The sequence below is a fragment of the Eretmochelys imbricata genome, chromosome 2 (assembly GCF_965152235.1).
Source record: "Eretmochelys imbricata isolate rEreImb1 chromosome 2, rEreImb1.hap1, whole genome shotgun sequence".
Lineage (NCBI taxonomy): Eukaryota > Metazoa > Chordata > Testudines > Cheloniidae > Eretmochelys > Eretmochelys imbricata.
This window is the reverse complement of record NC_135573.1, coordinates 157,908,583-157,934,136: the sequence shown is the minus strand read 5'-3', so window position 1 is coordinate 157,934,136 and position 25,554 is coordinate 157,908,583. Positions and strand designations below refer to the sequence as shown.

Sequence of the window (25,554 nt, the reverse complement as noted above, 5' to 3'; positions counted from 1 at the left end):
AGAGCCTGATTTCCCAGCTTTCTGCCAATGAAATGGAGTTCACCAACATAATACTGAAATAACGCAGTGGTGACCATGCCTAGATATTTTAAGCCTTTATTTTGTTTTTGCATAGAACTCCCATTGACGTTAGTGCAGACACACAACTCTATTAGTGGTACGTGGCAGCGTTTCCTAATCCTTTTGCAATTAGTCAGGTTGGATTTGTCCCTTCTTCCTCCATGCAGGAGAAGCTGGAGTTTCATTGCCTCAAACCATCAGCTCCCTTGAGTTCCAGCAACTTCCATGGAGACCCGAGCCAACCCTTCTGGCACCGTGCTTGTTGGACCTGGAATCCCCTCACGTCCAAAGGAAGGGTCCCACAGTGCAGAGGGAAATGGCGGGTACGTTCCACAAGATTGGTGAGGGTATAATGCCACCTCCCAGTGCTGCCCCTCAACTCATCCCACATTTTGATCTCTCCCCTGGCTTGGGTCTTAATCGCCAGTACTCCCTCTGAGGAGCTTCCACAGGGAAGAGATTGATGCTGGGAGCTGAAACTACCCTATGCTTCCTCTAGAGCACCAGGCCTTTTGTCTGGGTAAATGGCAGGTGAGACCTGGCCCTAAGTGCATTCCCCTTACCCTTTTTTGGCCCCGGTCCCTCTTGTGGTTTTTGTTGAGCTTTTTGGGGTGGTTTATTCCTAGTTTGGTACTCTTGAAAGACTCTAAGCGCTTCCTCATTGTCCTGTGGAAAATCTCCTTGTCTTGTTTTTCGTCTTCATTCTGAATGATCTCATGCCGACTGTACAGATGTATGTGCTGTAGCCAGGAAGATAAGAGAACATCTATTTATATAGAAATGCAAACTGGGGCTCAGCACCAAGGCAACTGTCAAAAACAACTGATTCCAAAAAACAATTAATTACAAATCAACACACTAACAGGATCCCAGGTAGTTAATTATTTCCTTCTTACATAGAAGTATGGTAATTTGAAAAATATTGATTGAAAGTCATTCAGATTAATCACACTGGCTAGAACAGGTCTGGATCAAACCGCTCCGACTTCCTTCAATTCACATGCTTCATTTCACCCTCACCCACCCACTTAGCTTTCAGGCCATCAACAACCCACCAGCAGAACAGATCTGGGGCCCAATTCTGCAATCTTCTCTCATTTGAGCAGTGCCATTGAAATCAGTTATAGGGACTGCTCACATGATTAAGGGTATGCAGGATCAGAGCCCATCTTCAGTCAATGATTGATTTTGCAGATTTGTCCTTTGATTTTGAGTTTCCCACCAATTTTCTGCATTTTGTTTCTTCTGGCTGCCAAATGAAAACCTGGTGATCACTGCAGCTGTGCTCTTACCTCTTGTCTGGGTTTGTAAAGGTACTGCTGCAGCGTGTGGTGAGTGATGGTATCCTCTGTATCTCGTATGCTTTTTCTCCTCTGCTCTAAGGCTTGCATATCAAGACAAACCGAGCTGGCGTTTTCTCTCCTGAAGCAGAATATTAAAATACATACAACATTTTTCTAGATCACTAACTGGAGGGAAAAAAGTATGCACTACAATATATTTCAACATGAAGGTAAGTGTGGATGGGATAAAAACAAGTAAACATCATCATGGGTCAAGTGTAGTCTAGAGTGAGTGGGCACAACTCTGGTGGTAGCCTCCGGGCAGATTCAGCAACAACATCAGTGGTCATGTAATTTGGTCAGGAAAAGCAGGTAAATGACAAATTAGTGCAACTTGCAACAATTTAGCATTGATTGATCATCTGCTTTATCTGATAAACTTATGCCTGTTTGCTTCTTTTACTCTTACATCCCATCCTTGTGCACCTGCAGGATGGAAGGTCTATTAATCTAGCTAAGTGGTTCCCACACTGTGGGGTCCCCAGACCTTTGGGTGGTCTGCTATGGGTTATGCGGGGGTCTGTTCCTTGAGACAGGGCCAGAACCTGCCAGAACAGCTTTCTGGCACTTTTGCTGCATGGAGGACACCATTTTTCTCACACACTGTGCATGAGAGGTCATGCTGGTGGGGGCGTCCTGGTCATGCCAGTACTTGCCCATTCAGGACTACACGCTCCCTGTGAGGGTTTAGTAGTACTTTTTCTGCCACAGATGTCAAGACTCACAACACTCACAAGTAATACCTACATTTAGGGGAAACAGAAATTCAGATAAAGGTACGTGAATAGGGTTTCAGGACTCTATGGCGAAGCTGAGAACTGAGCCCCTGGAATAACTGAGACCAGTGAACTAAACTTTGTGTGTGTATTTTTGGAGGTGCCAAAACGAACCGAACTAATAGAGTAATAATGACATGAAACTTATGTATAAATAATGAAAGGGGTCTGGGACATTTAGTCAGGTGCCAAAGAGATCCTTGGCAGAAAGAACTTTGGGAAACGCTGAGCTAGGTCATCCATCCTTATGCTATTAGTCACACTCGTTTTCTATACCCGGGGAATACCTAATTCAGTAGTACCTGACCGCTTACATCTGTGGTCAGACCAATTTGCATCTCATGAGTAGCCGATGCCACTGTTTACATCACAGTTAAATTTATGCCAATAAATGTTATGTGCCATTTGTTTCTCACAAATGTGTGAATTTTTCTTTCCTAAAGGGTGAAAAGGTGACTTGAGACTAAACCTCTTGAATTTGCCCAGTAGTGAATACTGTAGGCAAGACCCATGTACTCTGCAGAAAGTTGGACCAATATTGTCCTGCATATCTCTATAGTTTTTGTGGATGCCTGTGTACCAGATGGGAAATTTGGTGTCAACTGCAGGAATATTCAAACAAGGAGATTTTTGTTGAATTAAATATGCAAATGATAATACAATTGGTATAGTCTCTTCTGTGTTGTTTATGTTAGTATTGCATGTTTTTTTTTTTCTTTACTCTGCCCCTATGTTTTTCATATGCCACAGATGTTTGTATTGACAATGCATAACTGCAGGGCAGAAGCTATCAGAGGAGAAGCTGGAGGTTTCGGCAGCAGCTGAGGGGACAGAAGAGGCCAAGTTCTACCATCCTTATTCAGCCCCAGTACTCCTCGAGTAGATCCACTGAAATCAGTGGGTCTACTCAAGAAGTAAGGTCCTACTTGTGACAGATTTTGCAGCATCTTTGGGGACCAATGTATTAAATCTATTAAATATGTACATCTGATTGTGTTCTGCTCCATGGGGGAGAGTTAGCACAGCTCCTCCAGGAACTAAAAAACACAATGGGGTGATCACCCTGGGGATTGTAAACAACTCCAGAGAAACACCGTACACCGTCCTCTGAGGTGTTTGCATATACTGGTTCAAACTAGGTTTCCCAGAGACCCAAACAAAGAAAGGGCTTTGGATATAAAAAGGCTGAATTTGAACTAACACAGAGCCTTATTTTCATTCAGCAAACGGACACTATCATCTGTCCAAGGGAGGGGTGGGGCAGAGCAACCCTTGGCTTACTAGGGCTTTGGCTTACTAGGGCCCATAAGACTGATGGGTGACCTCTGGTAAGGTGTTAGCATGCATATAGGAACGTTTATTGTTTTTATGTTTTCCCTGTAATGCCTTTACCCTAACAATAAATGTATTTTGTTTTATGAAGGCTAGTTGGTCACTGTCATACACTGTTGTAGCCCCTGGAGAAAGGTTAACAACAGGTGCTGGACCCCAGTCAGACCTGCTGGGGAAATCACACTGCAGTGCAGAGGACCATGAACCTAAACCCCTCATCCGGAGTGAGAGAGATGCAGGGCTCCACCCTTGAGATATGATGGCTGGGAGCCTGAAACCTTATGTGGGAGCCTTCGAATAAGAGCATGGTGCGTGTGTGTCAAAGGTGCAGTTAAACTCTGAAACTGTGACACTGTTCAGTGCGAGTAACTGTGGAACCATCTGGCCCAAGGTATGGGAAGCAGTCTGGTATTAAGGGATAAGCACATTAACAGCTAGAGACAATTTGCAATTTTTCAATGAAAGTTTTGAATTGAAACATGGGATTTCAATATCTGTGATTTTTTGTGTGGAAACTTCATTTTCATCATTTTTTTCCCAAAATGAAAATTTTCAACAATTATGAAATTTTGCAAAAATGTCTGTTTTTAAATTTTAGGGAAAATACCACTTTCTCGTTTAAAACGAATCCTCCCCCTCCCCCTCCCCCATACTTTCTTCCACTAACATTTTTCAGCAAATGGACGTACCTTTTTTCAACCAGCACTATAAGCAGCATGTTTCTGCGGGAATAGTGCTGTCCACACTGGCGCTTTTGTTGTGACACTTATGTTTTTTTCACACACCTGACTAACAAAAGTTTTGTCGACAAAAAGTACTAGTGTAGACAAAGCCTTAGTTTCACCAATAGCCGGCTGTTAAAAGTATAGGGCCAGCTTTATCGATACATTGCAACTAATGCACCACTCTGCAATTCAAAGCAGCCATAAATCTGGTTTAACTGGCAGGTTGTACCCAGTTTACAGCTGCTTTACATAATGGAAGTGACACAAACTGCTGAAGCATACCAGGAAATATGTCTCATAATTTACAAAAAAAAAAAAGAAAAAGAAAGAAAGTTTACAACATTTAAAAAATGAATTCTGAACAACAATTCTATGGTAAAGGGTGGATTCTGTGGCTCTGGCATCACGTAACACACAAGGCTCTGGCTACAGGGAGGGATACAAAACTGTATGAATGATAATCCCCTGTTCTTACACACTGGAACTTTCTGAAAAATTCACCCGTAGGGATAAAATTTTCATGCTCGGTCTCTGACCAAAGGAGATTTTAGTTTGGAAGGTTTGTGTAAAATCATTTAGCTGCTTCTGATTTCCGCAAAGGTGAAAAAATGACTATATATGTACTCTCCAGTAGGAGGAGGAATATAGGCGTCGACTCCATGGGTGCTCCATGGTTGGCTCCAGAGAAAAAATGGTGAGCACCCACCGGCAGCTCCCCTATCAGCTCTCCCCACGCTCCTAGCGCCTCCCACCTGCTGGTGGGCCCCGCAGATCAGTGCGTTCCCCCCTCCCCACATCTCCTGCCCGCTGCGATCAGCTGTTCCACGGAATGCAGGAGGCGCTGGGGGGAAGAGGGAGGAGTAAGGATGCAGCATGCTTGGGGGAGGGAGCAGAACTGGGTGGGAAGAGGCGGGGTTAGGGTGGAACGGTGGTGGGAAGCGGCAAGGTGGGGGTGGGGCTTTGGGGCAGAGCTGGGGGTCAAGCACCCCCCCGGCACTTTAGAAAGTTGGCACCTGTGAGGAGGATGCTAATATACTTCCTTTGTTATCAGCCATTGAAGCCACTCCGTGGAGAGAGGTGTATATACTAGTTCAAACTGGATTCTTCATGAACCAAGAAGAGAGTGACCAGATGTCCTGCTTTTATAGGGACTGTCCTGATATTTGGGGCTTTGTCTTATATAGGTGCCTATTACCCCTCACCTGCTGTCCTGATTTTTCACAGTTGCTGTCTGGTCACCCTAACCAAGAAAGACAAAGAAAGGATTTTTGGATAAATAGCCTGGTTGTAAACTGGCTCAGGGCCTTCTTCCTGATCCAGCAAATGGACAGAACCCCTGGTCCATAGAGAGCCCTAGCCTTTTGGGAAGGAGTTGGAAGAAGTAGGCCTACTGCAGCCTCATAAGACTGGGGGCCTGTTCTGAGCTGAAGCTGTGGTGAGTTGTAACCACAAGGAATCCCCTTGGGTGGGGGTTTGAAGGACTGCTCCTGCCTGAGTCCATGTTAGGGCTGGGGTGAACCCTTATTAGCATGCGTGTAGGTTCTTTATTTGTTTTTAATATGTTTCCTCTGTAATGCTTTTTACCTAAAGAATAAAATGGGCTTGCACAGAAAGAACAGTGTGGTGTACCCGTCACTGTTGAAAATCACTCTGTTATCAGTCTCTGAAGAGAAAGCAACCAAGTCAGCAGGGGAGTATGTGACACTCATTTTGTACTGGGGTAAACACCAATTTTTGTATTTAATCATATATAACTCATAAATTAAACAAAAATAGTCCCTAAAAAAAGTTACTTACAGTAAACAGGAGACAGAGTTTTCTACAGTACTTGGTCGAGGAGTGCTGAAGTCCACGTTGACCATGTTGTCAGTACTTGAAGAACGAATAAAAGCCAGGGAACCTCTACGCTCTCCCTGTTCACAGAAAGAAATAAGGTGCATGACAGCTTAATGGTAGGGCTTTCAGTCAAAGGGTATATGATGTTAACACAGCTATACCCAGGACTAAACTGTATAATATAAAAAAAGATGGCATCATTTTTGAAGCTTCTGTAGGCAAATGGCACATAAATACAACTTTCTCCTGGTTCTTTTGTAACAGAAATAAGGTCTCTTTTTTTTCATGTGGTTTATTTCCCTGGGGCAAAAGTCAACCTTGTACAGAGGGCCAGCCCAAAGCCACTCCACTTAAATCACACTTAACAGCCCTAATTTGAACACTTAAAGGGACGTTATACACTTTCTCCTTATCTTCTGCAAATTGTACCCTGCATCTCTAAAAGCCCTCAGTGAGAGTCACAAAAAGTTTGAATTCCTCTTTCCACTATATAAAGGGTTACTTTCAATAATGGACAACATTTTTCATCTAACACCTTGTCAGTCACCTGCAAACATCTACCTATCTAGGTTCTTATATTGGCACCCATATCTGTGCTAGCTGAACACCTTCCAAGATATGACAGCAGTAATTCTTTCTTTCTTCCCAGAAAGAAAGAGCCAAATGTTTGGTTAGTCATTAAATGTATGCATGCACGAGGAACTAAAGCTAAATTGAAAAGCTTTGCTTTCACTTTTGCATGGTGATACAAAAGTGAATTCCTCTGAAACTTTGGTCTCCCGTGTTCGCCAGTGTCCCCTGCTACTTGACATTTTCATTGTTCTGGTGGACTGTAGCTAGTGAGTGAAGTCATGCTCCCAGAAGGAGAAAAATTTCTCTGGTAGTGAGGGGCAATCCCACATATGGCTTTAAATTGCAGCACAGAGATCTTGGACTTGATTCTATGTTTCAATGAGCGGTGAACAGAACACCTGTGGAAAAATAGTTCCCCCACTGACAGAAGTACATTATTCTTAAGATCAAAGCTAATGTATTGTGATTTTGTCAGCTATAGCTCTATCATGACCATTTTACATGTCCATGCACAGAAAAGGAATCAAGAAAGCTTAAACACGGTTGTAACACGGCGTGCTGAGCCAGAAGCTCATTTAACACCCTGTCACTCATCTCCCTGCCAGTTTATATTAATTGAGCTCTGATTGAAAAACAAGCAGTTGGCAGAGGAGGCCAATTAACTGAGTGGCAATACAGCTGAGAGGCTAATAGGGTGGAAGTATTCCCAGCAGTTAGGCAGACAGGAGGGAAGCCTTGGAGAGAGTAGGGTGCCTGAAGGAAGGAACAACTAGGCAGGACTGGGTGCTGTTCAAACTACTAGTGTACCTTTCCCCAGAAAGCAAGTGGGGAAGCTGGCTATTGATTGTAAATGTAATATATAATAGAGCACAGTGGTGGTTAAGAAGACCTGGAGTGGCTGCGGTCAGTTACTGAGGCTGGAAAGGACACTCAGGAGACCTGTGACAATGGTGGAGAAAACCTATGTTCTGTGCTGTACAATCACCTATGCATAATTTATAGTAATCTGTGTTCTAAGCAATTTGGAACCGTTCCATGGCATTAGAAAAATCACTGTGACATCTGAAAATAGAAACACCTACATAAATATTACAGTGAAAAGGAAATCAGATATTTAAGGTACCTGACTATGAGGTTCATAATTATATTACTGCTAGAACTATTACTGATTGAAGCATGAAATGTTTTTTAAATGATACCCATGACACTTAAATGCATGAAATGAGGTTACAGATATTTCTGGTCACAGGTAGAAATGTCCTTTTGTGGATATTCATCTGCAGTTATACTTCTGGAGGCCTTTCTGTGTGTAAAAAGAAAAGGAGGACTTGTGGCACCTTAGAGACTAACAAATATATTTGAGCATAAGCTTTCGTGAGCTACAGCTCACTTCATCGGATGCATTCAGTGGAAAATACAGTGGGGAGATTTATATACACAGAGAACACGAAACAATGGGTGTTACCATACACACTGTAACATGAGTGATGAGGTAAGGTGAGCTATTACCAGCAGGAAAGCGGGGTGGGGGGAACCTTTTTCTAGTGATAATCAAGGTGGGCCATTTCCAGCAGTTGACAAGAATTGGAATTAATTTGCAAACTGGATACAATTAACTTAGGCTTGAATAAAGACTGGGAGTGGATGGGTCATTACACAAAGTAAAACTATTTCCCCATGTTTATTCCTCCCCCCCCCGGCGCTGTTCTTCAAACATTCTTGTCAACTGCTGGAAATGGCCCACCTTGATTATCTCTACAAAAGGTCCCCCCCCACCCCCACCTGATCACTCTCATTACAGTGTGTATCGTAACACCCATTGTTTCATGTTCTCTGTGTTTATAAATCTCCTCACTGTATTTTCCACTGAATGCATCCGATGAAGAGAGCTGTAGCTCATGAAAGCTTATGCTCAAATACATTTTTTAGTCTCTAAGGTGCCACAAGTCCTCCTTTTCTTTTTGCGGATACAGACTAACACGGCTGCTACTCTGAAACCTTTCTGTGTGTGATAACTAGAACAAGACACTTTGACCTAAGCTCTTAGTCTAGATGAGGTTCTAGCTATTAGTTGAAGACTGCCTATGTGCCATAGGAGTGCGGATCAACAAAGCCTTCTTGCTCAATATCCAGACTAACGGGGTAGGCTGGGGAGAACAACAAGGAGATTTTCTGGCCTGCTGGTATCCAGAGATTGGTAGGAATTTGAGAGGCCAGCTGTTCTCAGACTGTGGTGTCTGGATTCCTTCCTGGTGTTCCGCAGAATTAAACAATTAGAGAACCAACAAATAGATGGTAGAGCAGGAAGAGCTGGTCCAAAAAAAAAGACTGTTGTCTTGTGACATGGCTCACAAAATGAAAAAGCTTGGGAACCATTCCAAAAGATTTTGGATTTTGCCCACGAGTAACACTGAATTTGCTGGTGGAGCAAAAACGTTTTGTGTTTTGGTGTTAGTTTTTTGGAAAGCTAATGAACCAAAAAACCAACCAACCAACCAAACAAAAAACCAGCTCTTTTTCAACCTTGTAGTTCATTTGGCTACAAAAATAAGCTCCACCTTGAGGCTAGCCCCCAGATGCGCTCAGTCTGCAACTGCCATCTGCACTGCTTACTCTAATGCTGCTTACTCTAATTTCTGAACAAGTCATCACTGGAAAGCACACTATTGCTTCAGCCACAGCTTGTTTAATTATTCACGGGGAGCCAGATTCTGCCACCTTTACACATGCTGACTAGCACATGCTCACTTGCATAATTCCCGTGAAACCATGGTACTACGCAACGCATGCCAAGGCAGAAGCCAAACTCCTAAATGACACCTACCAGAAGAGAACAGTGACATATACAGGACCCAGTGGCACTGAGGAATTTAGAGGTAATACAACGAACCACAATCACATAAATAGGTAAGAATGGGACACAATGCACTTCAAATACCATTTCACCATAAAAGTAGATTTGCTTTTGATTCAGCGCTCCTAATACGTGGAAGTTGAGAAATGCTGCAATATTTAAAACAAAGAAATATGATGTTACAGTGTGTAAGATAAGATGTTTAAAAGTACCTCAGCCACATAGCTAATAGCATCCTTCAGGTTGAGCTCATGGAAAATATTAAGAATCTGGTCTCTTGATTTTTGAGCAGACCTTCTCATCAGTACTTTACTGAGGATTTTCCGATCAAAATTGGACCACCTAGTGATTTAAACAAACAATTTTAATGGCAGCAATCAATTTAAATGATAATTAGCATTTTCAGTTTTGCTTGAACAGCTGTTCCTTTGAGTTAAGCATTGTTATACACCTTATCGGATAATAAACACAGGGAAATATGTTTTGTTGCTTTATTTAAAGCACATTTGGAAAAGCCTTATATGGAGTTACACAATTCACAACAAACTTTTGAGAGCTGCAACTACCAGGCACAGCTACTGCAGAACAACAGCAGTAAGAGGTTTGTGATTAGAATATACAAAATGGTTCTAGTTTCCAAATAAATAGGATATGCCATGCATCAGGGAATAATGCCATTTTAATTTTCTACTTCTGACTCTTCGATTGTATCTTTAAGAGCCTTTAGGAAACCTCACAGTAAAAGTTAAAAATCTCTTTCTTTCTACGTAAAAGAGTTTACCTTCAGTAATGGGTGATTTTTTACCCAATGTTTTGTAGGTTGGCCCCACTGAGAAGACACTGCATGCCCTCCGGTGAATTATTCTCAGATATTGAGGTGGTGCCTGTTCTCAGTAACTTTGAGATTGCGCTTATTCAGGAGATCTTGGTCACCAAAGCTAACAGTTAGCCAAATATCTAGGTTAGGTCAGGCCTTTCCTCCTTTTTCAGGGAGACTCCCCTCCTAAATCAAAGTGGTCAGGTTCTGTCTGGCCTGCAACTTTAGAAAGCTTCAGCTTCATCACCATCACAGCCAACACGCCATGTCTGAGGAAATGTTCTCTTATTTTCTCATCGTCAGAAATTCATTCCCAATACCCAAACCCAGGACAGGATTCCTTGTTACCCAAGGGAAAATGGGTATTCTCTATATGAGACCCCTCCTAAAAACGTCATTGTATGAACAAACAGAAATCTCTCTTTACTCTGCTACGTTAAGGAGTGTTAAATATTATCTTAGGTGTACAAATGTAATCTATTATGATGGAACAAACCCTAACACATGACATTTGTACAGATTCCCGAGTTTCCAGATTCCCTCAGAAGCTGGTTTGGACAACGCTCTGCTCAAACTTCTGGTCTCTCCATGCTCTCTATTTCAGTCCTACTGCAGCAGTGCTAAACTGAACAGAGGGGAAAGAGAGAGTTTGCTTTAAGGCCATGGCTGAAAGGGTTTTCCATCCTCAAGTAGCACTATAAGAAACTACATTTCCAGGTTTTAATAGTCTTTCCTTTTATTTTCCTTCCCTGTTCTAGTTCTCAAAGTCTGCCCATCACCATGGTTTCAGAGCATCTTCATTATAATCCATTATATATAACTGAAATGAAATTGTGAAAATATTTGAAAGCTGAAGAACCTGTTGTCCAAGGCAACAACAAGGAGGTAACATTTGTGTGTTTCAACTTGGAACAGATTAACATCCTCTCCCACACACACAAAAATGGTTCCTAAAGTTGGTATCAGCGGGGCTAAAATTGTGTGTTCAGTTCAAATCCTGTGCAAATGGCCATCTCTCAAGTAATTCTACACAGGCATAGATCCCTAGATATGGATGATGACATTTGCAAAGGCCTAATCCCGGGCCTTAGTTGTGACACTGAAAAGGTTCCATTGGTGGGAGATGGACAGTCCCCAAAATCCACTGGGGATTATCAACCAGTTAGTGTTATAAACTGAAAAGATGGTGGTAACATCCCAGACCTTTCACTTGGATAGCCTAAAAACTTAAAAGTCATTGTTTACAAAAGGGATTTTCTATCCAAAATAGACAACATTGGTTCTCCAGGAAATGATTATTGAAGCAGAGGAGGGCAATGTTGTTTAATCTGTGAATTGCCCTTAGAGTCTTTCTCACAGTGATGAAATCAATGAAAATAGCTAGTGTTGTTTCATTTTCCAAGATGAATGGAATGCAAAAATGTAAACAAACTGGATCAATGTTGAGAAGTATATTAGAATTTTAAAAAATCTTCCTGTTGAATAATCTAAATGGTTACTGACTGCACAGGTAATGCACGTTTTTGCAACAATGTGGTTTTTAGCTAGTGTGATTAACTCCAGAAATTCAGGGAGTGGGAAGTGGAGGGGAGAGGGGGGGAGAGTACCAGTGTTACCCAAGCTGTCTCCATTCAGTTATTCCCTAAATACCCTTTCGCTCATCAGACAGATGTAAGCAAAGCTATCACTATGTTAATACATTTCCATTTCCTTAACTATCCCAGGTCAGTAAAATAAAGGAAGCTAACACCACCTACTTGTCTCGCAGATAATTATGTCCTATTTGTCCAGATATGTCTTCAACAGCAGAAAGAATATGATCAAAAGCCTATGAAAAGGAACATAAAATTAATATGGTGTGGAAGTTAAGGGCATTGCTATAAAATAGCTTAATTCATATGGGTCAGATTTGCTGTCTATCCAGAACAATGTTATGAATAGAGTGGAATTACTTCCTGTTTACATGAGTGCGCTGAGATTAGCATCTCAATTTCCTACAGATCCAGTTCTACAATAGTGCTATTCACTGATTACTCCTGATTTACCCGAATCTAAGTAAGAGGAGAATCAGATCCTATTTTGTTAACTCTCACTTTTATTGCTCCTTCATCCTAATCCCACTTCTGCATCTCCTTCCTTTTTGCTGTCAGAAGTGCACGAGCCATGTGCCTCTTCTAAATCAGCTGAAGGTTTCTTTCTTGTTGCTTCTAGCTCCTTGCCATACTCTTTGAGAATGAATATTTCCCTCAGTGTAGTGTGAGTACCAACTCTCTTTTATTCTCACTGTAAAACACTCAACATCTTGGGCAAATCTTTGTCCTCAGTTGTTCCTTATTTACACTGGTATAACTCCACTCCGCGGAATTACTCTGACTCATATTTACATCAGTGTAATTGAGAGCAGAATTTGACTTTTTGTTTCTATGCCTTCTCAATCTTTACTCTGAACATCTGACTGATTTCTTGGAGATCTACAGCACGATAGGTTTAGATTAGTGCACACCATGACTGGTGCACTTGATGAGCATTACTACTGAATATAATATATGCATGATGCTCAATATCACCTCACCAGATATATATAGCAGAGAGTTAGGGATGTACAGAATAAGATATGATAAGTCAGGTACGTCATTACCACTGGTTGGGAATGTATACTATGCTATCTTGAGGGGTGGTGTATTGAGTGCCCTTCTTAGGTGCTCCTGGAGGTATTGTGCTTCCCTGAGACACAATCCCTCCTGGAACTCACATTGTAGTGGTGCAGCATTGCACTGCATCTAAAGAAGGGCTATGGCTAATGCCATAACATAGCCCTCAACTTGTTACTCACACACCAAAGGTACTTCACAGATACACACCTGGAAGGTATTATTTTATGTGGCGGAAAACTTGGAAAGAACAAAATATATAGGCTACTTCTGGGTGTTTTGTGTTCTTTTCCTTCTTTGCCTTTGTTATGAGTATTTTGTAAGCTTTCCTCTCATCTCTCTTGAAGACAAACACCATCTCAGCTGACAAGCAAAAGTGTGCTCAAGATCAGATGTATTCAGTAGCATTAGAACTGGAGTCCACTGAAACTTAAGGATCCAGCAGGGGGCCACAGTGGTATTCACAGGACCAGACTAAGGTTTCCAAAGAGGAAGAGGTAGATGGGACACATCTGTCAGACTTGGCACTCTGTCTAATGGAAAAACTTAAGGCCACTTCAGGAGTTCTTGTTTTCACTAAATTTTCAGACACAGGTAAGTACTGAGTTCATGAGTTGAACTGTTAACATGCTTAATTGGTTGCCTTTCCCTCATGTATAACTTATCCATAGTATAACTTATTAATTCACACTCGGTAACTTCTAGTTTTAAAACTATCAGAATGATGCAGACGTCATTATTGGGTTCAATACCGAGGTAACTGGGTGAAATGTATGGCCTGTGATATACAGGAGGTCAGACTAGATGATCTAATGGTCCCTTCTGGTCTTGAACGCTATGAAAATATTCAGTACAGGAAGAAGTTATATAAAAAGTGTATTAGGACCTTCTCCTAAAGGTGAATTTCAAGAGATCTGAAGATGAAGAGTCCTTCAAATTCTAGGACTGCAAAGGTGCAAGACATACGGGGTGTGAACAGCATTCAGTCTTGATTAGAAATCAGTCTGTGCTAATTTGTAAATTAGCACTTACACTAGACTATACACTACTGTTTATGTAACATGCAAGTTATATGTTCTCATAATTGCCTACCCGGTAATTGTCCCGTACACAGATAAACCAATATTTAGAGTTTAAGTTTTGTCCTACAGTAAACTTATTTTCATATGCTTCAATCGACCTGCTCAAAGTCAAGCCCCTATGTTCCAACCACTAATTTTTCCAGATGAAGGATCATGGGCACCATTGCCTCACAAGGTTGAGCAAGTTGTCTCCCATCCCCTGAGGGTTTAGGAAGTAAAAACTTGGCCTGTTGGGCATCCCCCCAAGCAATGCAAAGAGTGACCAGAAAACAACTGGGCAAGCCAGTTAATTATAGAGCTGGTAGAAATTATTTTGATCTTGAAATTAGTTTTTGTCAAAAGGGAAAATTGTTTTTTCTTTCCTGGTTTTTGACCATCTCTACTGCAATCACAAACCCCCATGATATTGCTGTTACAATCTTACTCTGCCATGGAGTTTCTCATTCAGTTTGGGCTCTCGGTGCTCACTTCTCTTCACTTTTAGCCACTGTACCAAAGGCTTGATTGTCAAACCCTAGATAACAAGACATTAATAAAAATTTCAAAATCATCTTACGAGAATATAAATCTACTCTCAATCTGTTCTGAAATTCTGACATGTTAAGAACATTATAATTTATCTGAGCCAGATCCTTAGCCGGTGTCAGTCAGCTTAGTTCCACGTAAGTAAATGTTGATTTATTTCGTCAGAAATTGTGATTTCATGGAGAATTATGTTTTTTCCATTTCTTTTTTATGCCTTTTAAAAACATGCATCAGAGTGCGTATGGTAAAGCAGTTTACTATTTGGAACTCCCAGTAAAAAGGCGGCTTCCCTTGAGTATTCAGCTGACGGGACGGGTACTCGTTCAAATAGTCACCTGAGCTCTATTAATACACTGCAGTTGTTAAGGCTGAACAGTTTTTAGCACACAGCAAATTGTGTTTTGTCCCCTGTGGGGCCACGTGAAAACATAAAATGGGATCTTTGCTACTAAAATTACAGAGCCAATTATGTTTTTGGCTCACTGAAACAGTACCTCACCTGCAGCTGAGAACTGCTTTAAATGGAGGGGCACATCCATACCTTTTGGACCTCCTCCTCCTCTTTTTAAGAAGCAGAATCAAGTAATTGAATTACCTGGAATATAACGGTAAAGAACACAACAATGATAGTTGTGCTGACAAATAGGTTTTTTTCCTTCACTTTATTCTCATTCAGAAGTGCGACTAGAGCAAAAGCAACAGCTCCCCGTAGTCCACCATACGACATTACCACTTGGTCTATTATTTCCAGCTGGACCACTCTGTAGTGGTTTAGAACCCATGTCTGTATCACTACACCTATAAAAACAAAAGTCACAGGCTCACTGAAGTGTAACAGAAATAGATTAACCATCTTCCTTTAAAAACAAACTCTCTGTTACATTTATTACTCTCTTCCTTTCAGTAGGTTCTAAGGTCCTGCATCCTTGTGACCATCCCCCTCACTTCCAACCAAAGGAAAAGGATGCAGCTCTCTCCAGCAATCAGCATCCCTGCTCTGAGCGTTGGCCAGAAGGGTTAATTCAAGAGTGATATCCCTGCAGTTTGGGAACACTGGGCAAAATTCTGGCCCCACTGGGAATGTCTACACAGCAAAGAAAAACCCGCAGCTGACTTGGGCTCACAGGGCTGGGGCTGCGGGGCTGTTTCATTGCTGGGTAGACTTCAGGGCTCTGGCTGGAGCCTGAGCTCTGGGATCCTCCCACCCACCCCCCATGACCAGTGAAACTCCCAGTGACTTCAGTGAGGCCAAGATTTCACCCTATATCTCTTCAGCTCTCCACTGCCATAGTCCATAAGGACCCCATTTCACATCCCTTGATGGCAACACAATGCACTATTATATCATCAGGCTGGCTTCCTGGGTGGTGGTACTTGAAATTTAACAGAAGAAGACGAGTAGAGGAGAATCTGCAGAGCAGTAAGAAATGATTTATAACATTTTACCCTGTTATTTTCAAGAAGACAGTGATGCTATAATGGGGTTGATTTTGGGAGGCAATGTGATACCATTAACATGTCATACTGCAGATTTTTTGACTGCATACCATTGTGTCTTGGGGTCTGAACTGTGGCATTACACCAACGCACTACATTAGTGTCTTTGCAGAGATGTATCCCTCTGCAAGAGCCTGGTGGGGTCTTGAAGCTCAAGAAGGTACAATGCCTCATGGAGCTTCCAGCTGTGCAGAGGAAGTGACTGCTTCATCATCCCATACAGGAGTGCACCCACTGTGTGCTCCCCTCTGTGGTAGGGCAGCAGAGGAAGGCATCCCTCCCCTTCTGTACACTTCTCCCCAGGAGTAGTCCCTGTGCTCAGGAGTGCAGATTGTGACCCATGCCTGCTGGTGGGAGGGATCTTTCTAAAGAAATTCAGGTCACCACTGTGGTTCCTCCTGGAGAACATGAGCTGTAATTATGTAATGCCTGACATCACCATATCTCCAGTGTTTATAATCAACCATCTAGTTTAATTACTTCACTGACACTTATTGTCATTGTTGATATTTTTAAATTTTATTTTGGTTACTGATGATGACTCTTACTGAGAGCCCCTGTGTATATTCCAGCAATACAGCAACACCATTAGTTATCCAGGATTATATCAAAAACGCTAACAGTCAAGGATGCAACAGTTTATTGAAGCAGCACACAACCCCGGTGGTTGATTAGACTATATCAGTTTGCTATGCAGAAATGCTATCTGGAAGGACAAAGGGTTAGACCCTCCACTCATGTGCCAGGAGGCTCCAACCAAAAAGGCAAGAGCAACCATCTAGTTATAGGGTTTTATTTGTATTTTCTTTGAACTGGAGGTATTTGAACCTTCACGAGCCAAGTTTTGTTTAATGCTTTCCTGGGTGTCAGTGTATGTGAATGTGCGTGTGTACATTCTGCTCAAGGAGTACTTTATCATATTACATGGCTGTCTTTTTTTGCCACTTAATAACACAATGATTAAATAGTACAGACTTGAACATAAGCTACACCCTAGCAAATTCTTATTCATCATTTGGAATTTGATGTATTTGAAAGTGAACCCTTTATGTCGTGCCAATAAAAAGACAGCTAATCCCTGTTCCTTTGCAGTACACCAAATGGGTGCAGTAGCACTGGCTCTCATTCTTTGTTTCTCACCAGCCATTGGAAATCTCTTGCACCATATACCAGTGAATATGAGCTATGATTGTGTAGGGCCTTACATCACCATGTCTCAAGCTTGAAGCCAAACATAAAATTAGCTTAATATAATCTCTTAATTATAGAATTAAAAGAGCTGAGGGAGGAGTAAAGAGATGGTTGACAAAAAGTGCAAGTCTTTTGTTTAGGTAGAAGTTGTAGCATAAGGTCCGTTTGATCCAGAGATTTGCCAGTGCCACCAAAGTCAGGAAATTAGTCCTTGGGCAACTCAGGTGCGCTACCTGAAACATCTTATTAAAACTGTCTATGATTTCAGCAAGTGATGAAGCTTACTAAAGAATCTATTCTCCTACCTACCATCGGTAGTAATAACTTCAACTGAGATTACTGAGAACTATGGGTGCATATCAAAAAACACAAGCCCCTAAATGCCATGATCCCATATAGCATGAAAATATGTTTTGCATCAACACTGCAAAAATTGAATGACAGTTTTTCTTACCAATGACTCTGTACACTGAGATGAAGACCAAAGTCAATAGTATAAAAGCTGTGTTCCAAGTCCAGATGTCTGGATTTACAGCTGAAATTCCCAGGAACATGAATATAATAGTTTCAGATCCACCTGCCAACATTTTCATGGTGTACCTCACGGTGGTAGAAGACTGATCACAAATATTAGCCTTGACGTATTTTTGACAGCAGACACCACAGAAAGTTATCCTGAAAAGAAGCCCATCAGTTCTTTGAATAATAATATTTGTTGCAATGTATTTCTCTCTCTACTTCAGTTGCCAGACAGGGAAAAAAAGCTTCCAATTGGTATTCTTGAAATAAATAAATGCATCTAAATGAATACTGTAGAGTCTGAACTATGAAGAAAACATACCATAAACACCCACCCCCTAAAATAATGTTTCATTAGATCATAAAAAAACTCCAGCTTCTTCTGCCTTTCAACTTTCCATACTATTTCACAGTCAATACTTTAAAGCTTACATTAGATATAAACCTAAGTTGACATTTGCAGTAGGTTTTTCAGATCTTGAAAATACTGGCTATGGTATTGCTCTGGTTGAGAGCCTGTGAAACAGTAGCGGCTAATAACAACTGAAAGTGGATAGGCAAAACTGAGATGGAAGGTATGCTCAGAACCAATGTACAGCAGCGGGCAAAAATCACACTGGGATTCAATACAGGGCAGGCAAATTTACTCTGCCTGTCCTGACATCTAGTTAGCTGATTGCTGGGGAATTGGCCATGTGGAGAAAGTTTAAAAGAATAATATAAAATTTGGCAGTTTAAAATTTGTAAGCGGAGAGCACAGCGTGTCAGAACAACACTCTCCTTTGACTCATGCTTTAGAAAATGTTTGTGTTAATCACAAATTCTGTGGCAGAATGAAAATTTGAATCGATACCAACAGTTACGATCAAAGCACTAGCATATATGGGACCAACAAATAAGTATATTCTGCAATAAGGGCCCTCACACTGCAAACCGGACCCTGGAAACCTCACCCCTTTTCAAGGCTGTATTTTAGATCTGTAACCCATTGCTTACTTATTATCATGATTTTCAGACCAGGTCTTTGTTTTTTCACGTGTAATATTCTCTAGTTTGCCTCTGTGCTTTAAGTCTAACATTTCATTGATTTTGAAAACCACGCTCCGTCTCCAGCACTGCCAGGGAGAACAATAAAATAAAAGACTTACGCAAGGATGGCAGAAAGAGAAAGCATCTCTGCTGTGAGGTAGGACAGGTATGAGATCACAAACACAAATCCAGGTTCAATGATTCGGACATGCTTGGTGAAGCGAGTGACCAGCGAGAGCAAGAACGCAAAGACAATGCCAACAAATGTTCCTCCCAGGCTCACCACAAAGAAAGACACTGAAACAAGGACAAATGCAAATTAAACTGATTTTTAAAAAAATCAATACCATCTAACTGTCTTAATTATTACTGGCTTTCCTATCAATTGGTTAACAATGTAGAGGGATGGTGCTAGATCCCCATCATTCTGAGACATAATTCAGCTACCTGAAAAAAAACCCTAAACACATATTTATCACTTTTGAGTGCTTTGTATGAATGTGGAATTCTCAGCGTTTTCAGGGAAACACAAGGTTATTTATTGTTAGAGGTCACCACAGTGAGATTGCTCAAAATCCAAGAGTTTGCCCCAAACAAATTTCCCCATTAAGCCACAAAAACAAATTTCCCCCAAACCACATACAAAATTATATGCATGGGTTACCATTGACAGAGTGGTATATAAAATGATACAGTGTTTCCCTATGCTTAGAATGAGAAAGAACTGCAACATCTTGGACAACATTGCTTGGTAACCATTGTCAAATCCTGATTATTTAAAACAGATGGGGAATATATATCTATATAACCCTTTCACTACCATGCTGTGGCTACAAAAGCCCTCCTACTACAGGAAAGGAGCTATTCTGCTGGAAGGGCTCCAAAAGGGTAGGGCTGGTAGGGCAGAATCATGAACAAAATATGCATAGTTGTCAAGTCAGGTAGTCTTAACCATCTAACCCAACTACTGCTTAGATTTCAGAGGCCAAGCCCAACACCCAGAGCTGCTACTCAGGAGGAAAATTCTTCTGCTACAGTTCTCAAATATTGAGGAGGTACAATTGTGGGTTTCTTCTTCTGGGGTGTGCCACAGAACCTCAGAGTTAGAGATGGAAGGAAAAGGGTGTGTAAAGGTGTTGTGGGGCACTTGCCCCACACCAGGAAGAGGAAGGGTTAAAACAGGCCAGAGGGAGCCTGCGCAGAACTCTCCAATTAGAGGAGGGCTCACTAAGTGAGCCAATTGGGAGGTGACTTGTTGCAGTGGCCAATCAGGGCCAGCAGGGGCCATATATAAAGGGCTGCTCAACAAAGCAGAGGGAGTCTCTCCCTGGCCTGCTAGGGAGAAGGACTGGCTGCCTAGGAGCACCATGACCATGACCATGACCATGACCATGACCATGACCATGACCATGACCAGAAGGAGCTTCTGGCTGGCTGACTGCTGCCAGACTGAGGCCCTGGAGGAAGGGCAGATAAGGTGCTAGGGCTGCCCTCACTTGCCCTGAGGGAAATGGCCAACACAGACTGCAGTTTGCCTCTGGAGCAAGGGACTAGACTGGTGACTGCAGCAGGCCACCAAGGCGAGTGGCTGGACTATAGACTGCTGGTTCCTCCGAAAGTAGGGGAGACACCACCAGAGGAGGGCGCCCTATGGAAGGACTTGAGCTAATTCCAGAATGGCCAGCAGGAGGTGCTGCTGTGGTGAATCCCACACTGCTACAAAAGGCCATAAGCTGACAGGGTTACAATGATTTATTATTACAGTCCTGCAGACTTATCAACGATTAACATATAATTAAATTCTACGCACCAATGCCTTTTACGCAGTCCACCCCAGTCACGTTATCAGCTCCCATTGCAACGAAAGAGTCAAACACATTATACAGCACCTAAAAAGAAAAGTAGCTTCTCTTAGCATTTGTTCCTGAATCAAACAAATTCAAATCATCACATGCATGGGTCTGGGAAATCCTGAAATTTTGTTAGACTGAGGTAAAAAAAAATCCATTTATTGTGAAGCGGAAAACTGTTTGGAGAATACATAATCAAATAACATGAGGCCAAAATATGATAAAAATGAAATCTGTAGAATATATCTATCCAAAGAACTGGCTGTTTTGTCTGCCTGTGTGTCCAAGGGTCTTCCATAGAGCCTATCACTGTAGCAGCTAAGTGCTTGATGGAAGTTTTTTTTAAAGAAGGCGTGGACAGTAAAGAAAGATGAAGAAAAGTAAGAATCATGATAAATTCTGCAGTTTAATGGATTATAATTATCATTTTAGCACAGACGGTGATTTGTGGGTTAAAAAATATATATTTTAGATTTTGTGCATCCAAAAGGGAGTGGATAGGCAAAATAAAGCACCAAGAAATTAAAAGCAAAATAATTTGGTTATCAAAACATCTCTTCGATATAGTGTTTATTTAATTAAAATGTAGGCTGGAGCAAAGAGAATTCTAATTTGGTAAGCACCAAATGGGACTCTGGGCAAAAATTAAACAACGTGCTTTGGAAATTGAGGATACTATTTGGGGCATTATTATAACACTTTCATTACTACAGAAACAGGGCTAGTGATGAGATGTTACAGAAATAACTTGAGTTAGCTAGGCTGTATTGTAAGTCTCTTCTTACTCTACATTGTAGTCCTCACAGATAGTTATAGATATCCAACTGCTGACCACAGTATTGCCAACCCCAAATATTCAAAAATCATGAGATTTTTAAAACCAGTGCATTTTAAGTTCTGTTTATATGCTTTTTGGTTTCTGGGCCTTTACAATGCACTGGGGTCACATTTTAAAACTTTTCCCTGAAACCATCAGGTCTGGAAACTTTTTAAAAAATGAAAGTAGAGATTCCTTTGGGAATAAATTCAAGCAGTTCGAAGAACTGTCAGAGGGTACCCCAAAACCTCAGGAAATAAATTTAGTAAATCACGATAGTCATGATGACTAGAAATGGCAAATAAAGTATTTGCACCAGAAACCTGATTTTAAGAGTTATATTTATCCAACCAGGGAACAGGAACATAATATGTGACCTACATGCCCTCTTCATATTCAGATAATTAATACTTGCAACAAAATGTCTGCAAACAAGGAGGACAAGCTATGCCAGTAGAACTTGCGTGTGGTAGCTGACACATGAGCAGAGAGCCACAGACAATATGCCACTTTATTCCATGGTGGACATATTAGTTCAGAATAAACCCTCCAGAACTGGGGTGACTCTTGGATATGAAATCCTCTTACCACAGTTACTGCATCGTTCAGCAGCGATTCTCCAAAAACGATAATAAACAGAACTTCATTGACATGAACTTCTTCAAACACAGCCAGTACAGCCACAGGGTCCACTGCAGCTATCAGACTGCCAAACAGAAGAAAGTCCAGCAGCCCAATCTTGAGTTGGCCTATGAAAACAAAACAAAAAACTTACAGATATATAAAACCACCAGCAAAATGAATCTCCTTATGGTGCTGAAGCAATCAGCCCCAAATTAGTAGCACACTCTTTACATTACAGGCTGTCATAAATATAAAGGGAAGGGTAACCACCTTTCTGTATACAGTGCTATAAAATCCCTCCTGGCCAGAGGCAAAATCCTTTCACCTGTAAAGGGTTAAGAAGCTAAGGTAACCTCGCTGGCACCTGACCCAAAATGACCAATGAGGGGACAAGATACTTTCAAATCTGGAGGGGGGGAAAAAGGCTTTTGTCTGTCTGTGTGATACCTTTGCCGGGAACAGCTCAAGGATGCAAGACCTCCAACTCCTGTAAAGTTACTAAGTAATCTAGCTAGAAAATGCATTAGGTTTTCTTTGTTTTGGCTTTTAAATTCGTTGTGCTGGAGGAAATGTGTATTCTTGTTTTTGTGTCTTTTTGTAACTTAAGGTTTTGCCTAGAGGGATTCTCTATGTTTTGAATCTGACTGCCTGTAAGATTATCTTCCACTCTAATCTTACAGAGTTATTCTCTTACCTTTTTTTGTTCTTCTAATAAAGTTCTGTTTTTTAAAAATCTGATTGGGTTTTTTGGGGTCTTAAAAATCCAAGGCTGGTTTGTGCTCATCTGGTTTATTCTCAAGCCTCCCCAGGAAAGGGGGTGTAAAGGCTTGGGTGGATATTTTGGGGAAATATGAACTCCAAGTAGTCCTTTCCCTGACTGTTCGTTAAATCACTTGGTGGTGGCAGCGTTTTACCTAATCCAAGGGCAAAGACTGTGCCTTGGTGAAGTTTTAACCTAAGCTGGTAGAAATAAGTTTAGGAGATCTTTCATGCGGGTCCCCACATCTGTCCCCTAGAGTTCAGAGTGGGGAAGGAACCTTGACACAGGCCAAATTCTGCTCTCACTTACTTCGGTGCAACTCCCTTGAACTGATTCTATGTAATTAAATGCAGAATTTGTCCTCAAAGCACATTTCTGGACTTCTTATTCAGACAAAACTCCTACTGAAGCCAAAGTGAGTTTTATGTGAGTAAGCAGCACACGGTTGGGCACCCTCAAGAAAATTGATTATGGTATCAGACTAACTCAACATTTATTTCAGTGTTTTTGTTCTCACCTAGGAAATTAACTTCATTTAGTTCTTCTATAAAAGCACAGTAATTTCATGCTGAACAAAGGTTCCAGATTGATAGCCCTGGAAGCAGATAGCCTCTGAGTGTATCCGTAGGACAGGGAACAGTAATGCAAGCATCTCAAACTGGAAGGTCAGCAGAATATAGAAGATCCTTAGAAATTACAAATAAATGCATTTTAAAATGAAATATTTAAAAACAATTTCCTCCTTCACTTACTTGCCAAACTGTGAGGCCAGAGTTTTATTGTTAATGTCACTAGCACCTCATCCATGCAGGGAGCCAGCCAAGTCCCTAATCTGTTGTGTTTGATGACTCGGTGTTTAAAAAGCCAAGTCACCTGCTAGCCTAGAGAGACTGGAAATGTTGCCCAGGCAAGTGGACTGACAAGCAATTGGTTGCTCTGCAGGGAAGACCAAAGGAGCAGAGCAACCCTGGTCCTTCAGAGGAGGTAAGGGGGTGGCCAGGAAGCAGAGGAGCCTCCTGAAGAGCTCCTCTACCTCAGGAGGGGAGGGAGAGGCAGAGTGTGGCATGGCAGAGCCAACTGCTATTTGCAAATGGCAGGAGAGGAGCAAGAAAAAAGTGTGGCACTCGCACTTTTCCTTAAAGAGGAAGGGAGAGGTGCAGAGAAGCTGACATTCCTGATAAGGGTCTCCTGGCACATCCTAGAACCCTGCAGCTCCAGAGAAGTTGTACAAATGGGTATGGAGTCTCATTCATTTATCTGGGGCTCAGAATTCATTAATGGGCAGAGGAAGGCACCTGAATTAATTAATGGGAGTCGGGGTGGGGGTGTATTTATTAACTGCAGGGAGTCCAAAATTCAAGAAGGGTGGGGGAAGCATGGCAGAGCCCAGAATCCATTTATTGAAAGGGATGGTGCAGAGGCCCATTTTAGTAATTGGTGTACATGTGCACCAGAAGTTATTTGCTTTGGGGTGAGGGGGACAGAACTGACGTATTAGTTTGGGAGTAACAATTTGGTAATGAACATTGAAGAGCTGTGGCTTTGCTGTGGTATTGTTTGTAGCATGGCAGTGTGGGCACACTTCACCCAGGCTCACAGAGTCTCTCCTTTTGGTGAGCATGTGTTTTCAAGTCCAGAGTATTTAGGGACTGGCAGGTAAGTGAACGAGAAACTGACTTTCGATTGTTTGTTACAAAATGCATGGAGCTATTCACCCAGGAGGAGGACCCAAAATTGGAGGCTGGGTCGAGTACCAGACACAACCCACCCCCCACTGGCAGCAGCAAAGAAGATGGGAGAGGAATAGACACCATCTCTCTATCCCATCACCAAGAAGCAGGAAAATATCATTTTCTGTAAAGCTGACAAGGATTATAGGAACAGAGACCTTCCTGGTTTTCAGAAGCACATAGTTATTCTATTTATTTATAAAATGGAGACAGTTGTCTTCATTCACATTTATACAGACTGGCAGTGAGCAGGGGCGGGTCACAGTCTGTTTTTTTGGGGGGGCGGGGGGGGCTTGGGTAGCAGGGTGGTGTCAGTGGCAAAATACTTTCAGGCCTGGCAGAAAATTCTGAAGCTGGCCCTGCACCTGACTCCAAATAAAGATTCAGTAACATTCTTACCCTCCTTGCTGTGGTTAAGGAAGAGATAGCTCAATGGCAATAACTATGGATATTAGGACACTGTAAAACAAATGCCTTTACAATGAATTGGCTCACCTACATCTCTTATCTGTTTTATATGTTACCAATTCTGATTGCTACTACATTCTTTAAGAACTTCCAAAAGCTAGTGAGCAAATACTGATGGGAAGGTTAGGGCACATCTATAACTATTACAAAATAGTGTCAAGAGAGGTTGGATTGCTAAACCTGAGTTTTACTTAGACTACCAAACCTACCACCCATCCCCTCTAATTCAATGCACTGTCACTAAAGAATTATAGAACAATTTTCACTCTGGAAGTCACCAGGAAACTAAGACCTTGTCTACATTGCTAAACTTCATAATTAGAATTCATTAAGTGGGAATTCACTGTCCATGTAGTTCCACCAGTAATAGCAACAGTGTGAGTGCTGGTTTTATGACTGGGGGGGGGAAACAGTCAGCATGACTTGCGATTGGTTTTCCTTTTTTCCTTCATGTGAATGTGCAAGGGTGACAGTGGGCACTAGTTTAACATTTAA

At 41.7% G+C, this 25,554-nt stretch overlaps 1 protein-coding gene across 1 annotated transcript in view; it reads right to left on the bottom strand.

Moving 5' to 3' along the window:
- SLC9A3 (solute carrier family 9 member A3) overlaps positions 1–25,554 on the bottom strand; it is a 65,619-nt gene that overhangs the window by 4,007 nt on the left and 36,058 nt on the right. The window contains exons 3-13 of the mRNA XM_077809197.1: positions 22,066–22,226; positions 20,621–20,699; positions 18,930–19,107; positions 17,717–17,937; positions 15,170–15,372; positions 14,474–14,563; positions 12,074–12,144; positions 9,712–9,841; positions 6,034–6,149; positions 1,353–1,482; positions 624–800 (exon numbers count right to left, since the gene is read on the bottom strand). Coding sequence (XP_077665323.1) covers positions 624–800; positions 1,353–1,482; positions 6,034–6,149; positions 9,712–9,841; positions 12,074–12,144; positions 14,474–14,563; positions 15,170–15,372; positions 17,717–17,937; positions 18,930–19,107; positions 20,621–20,699; positions 22,066–22,226 — 1,556 coding nt within the window. The remainder of the gene's footprint in view (positions 1–623; positions 801–1,352; positions 1,483–6,033; positions 6,150–9,711; positions 9,842–12,073; positions 12,145–14,473; positions 14,564–15,169; positions 15,373–17,716; positions 17,938–18,929; positions 19,108–20,620; positions 20,700–22,065; positions 22,227–25,554) is intronic.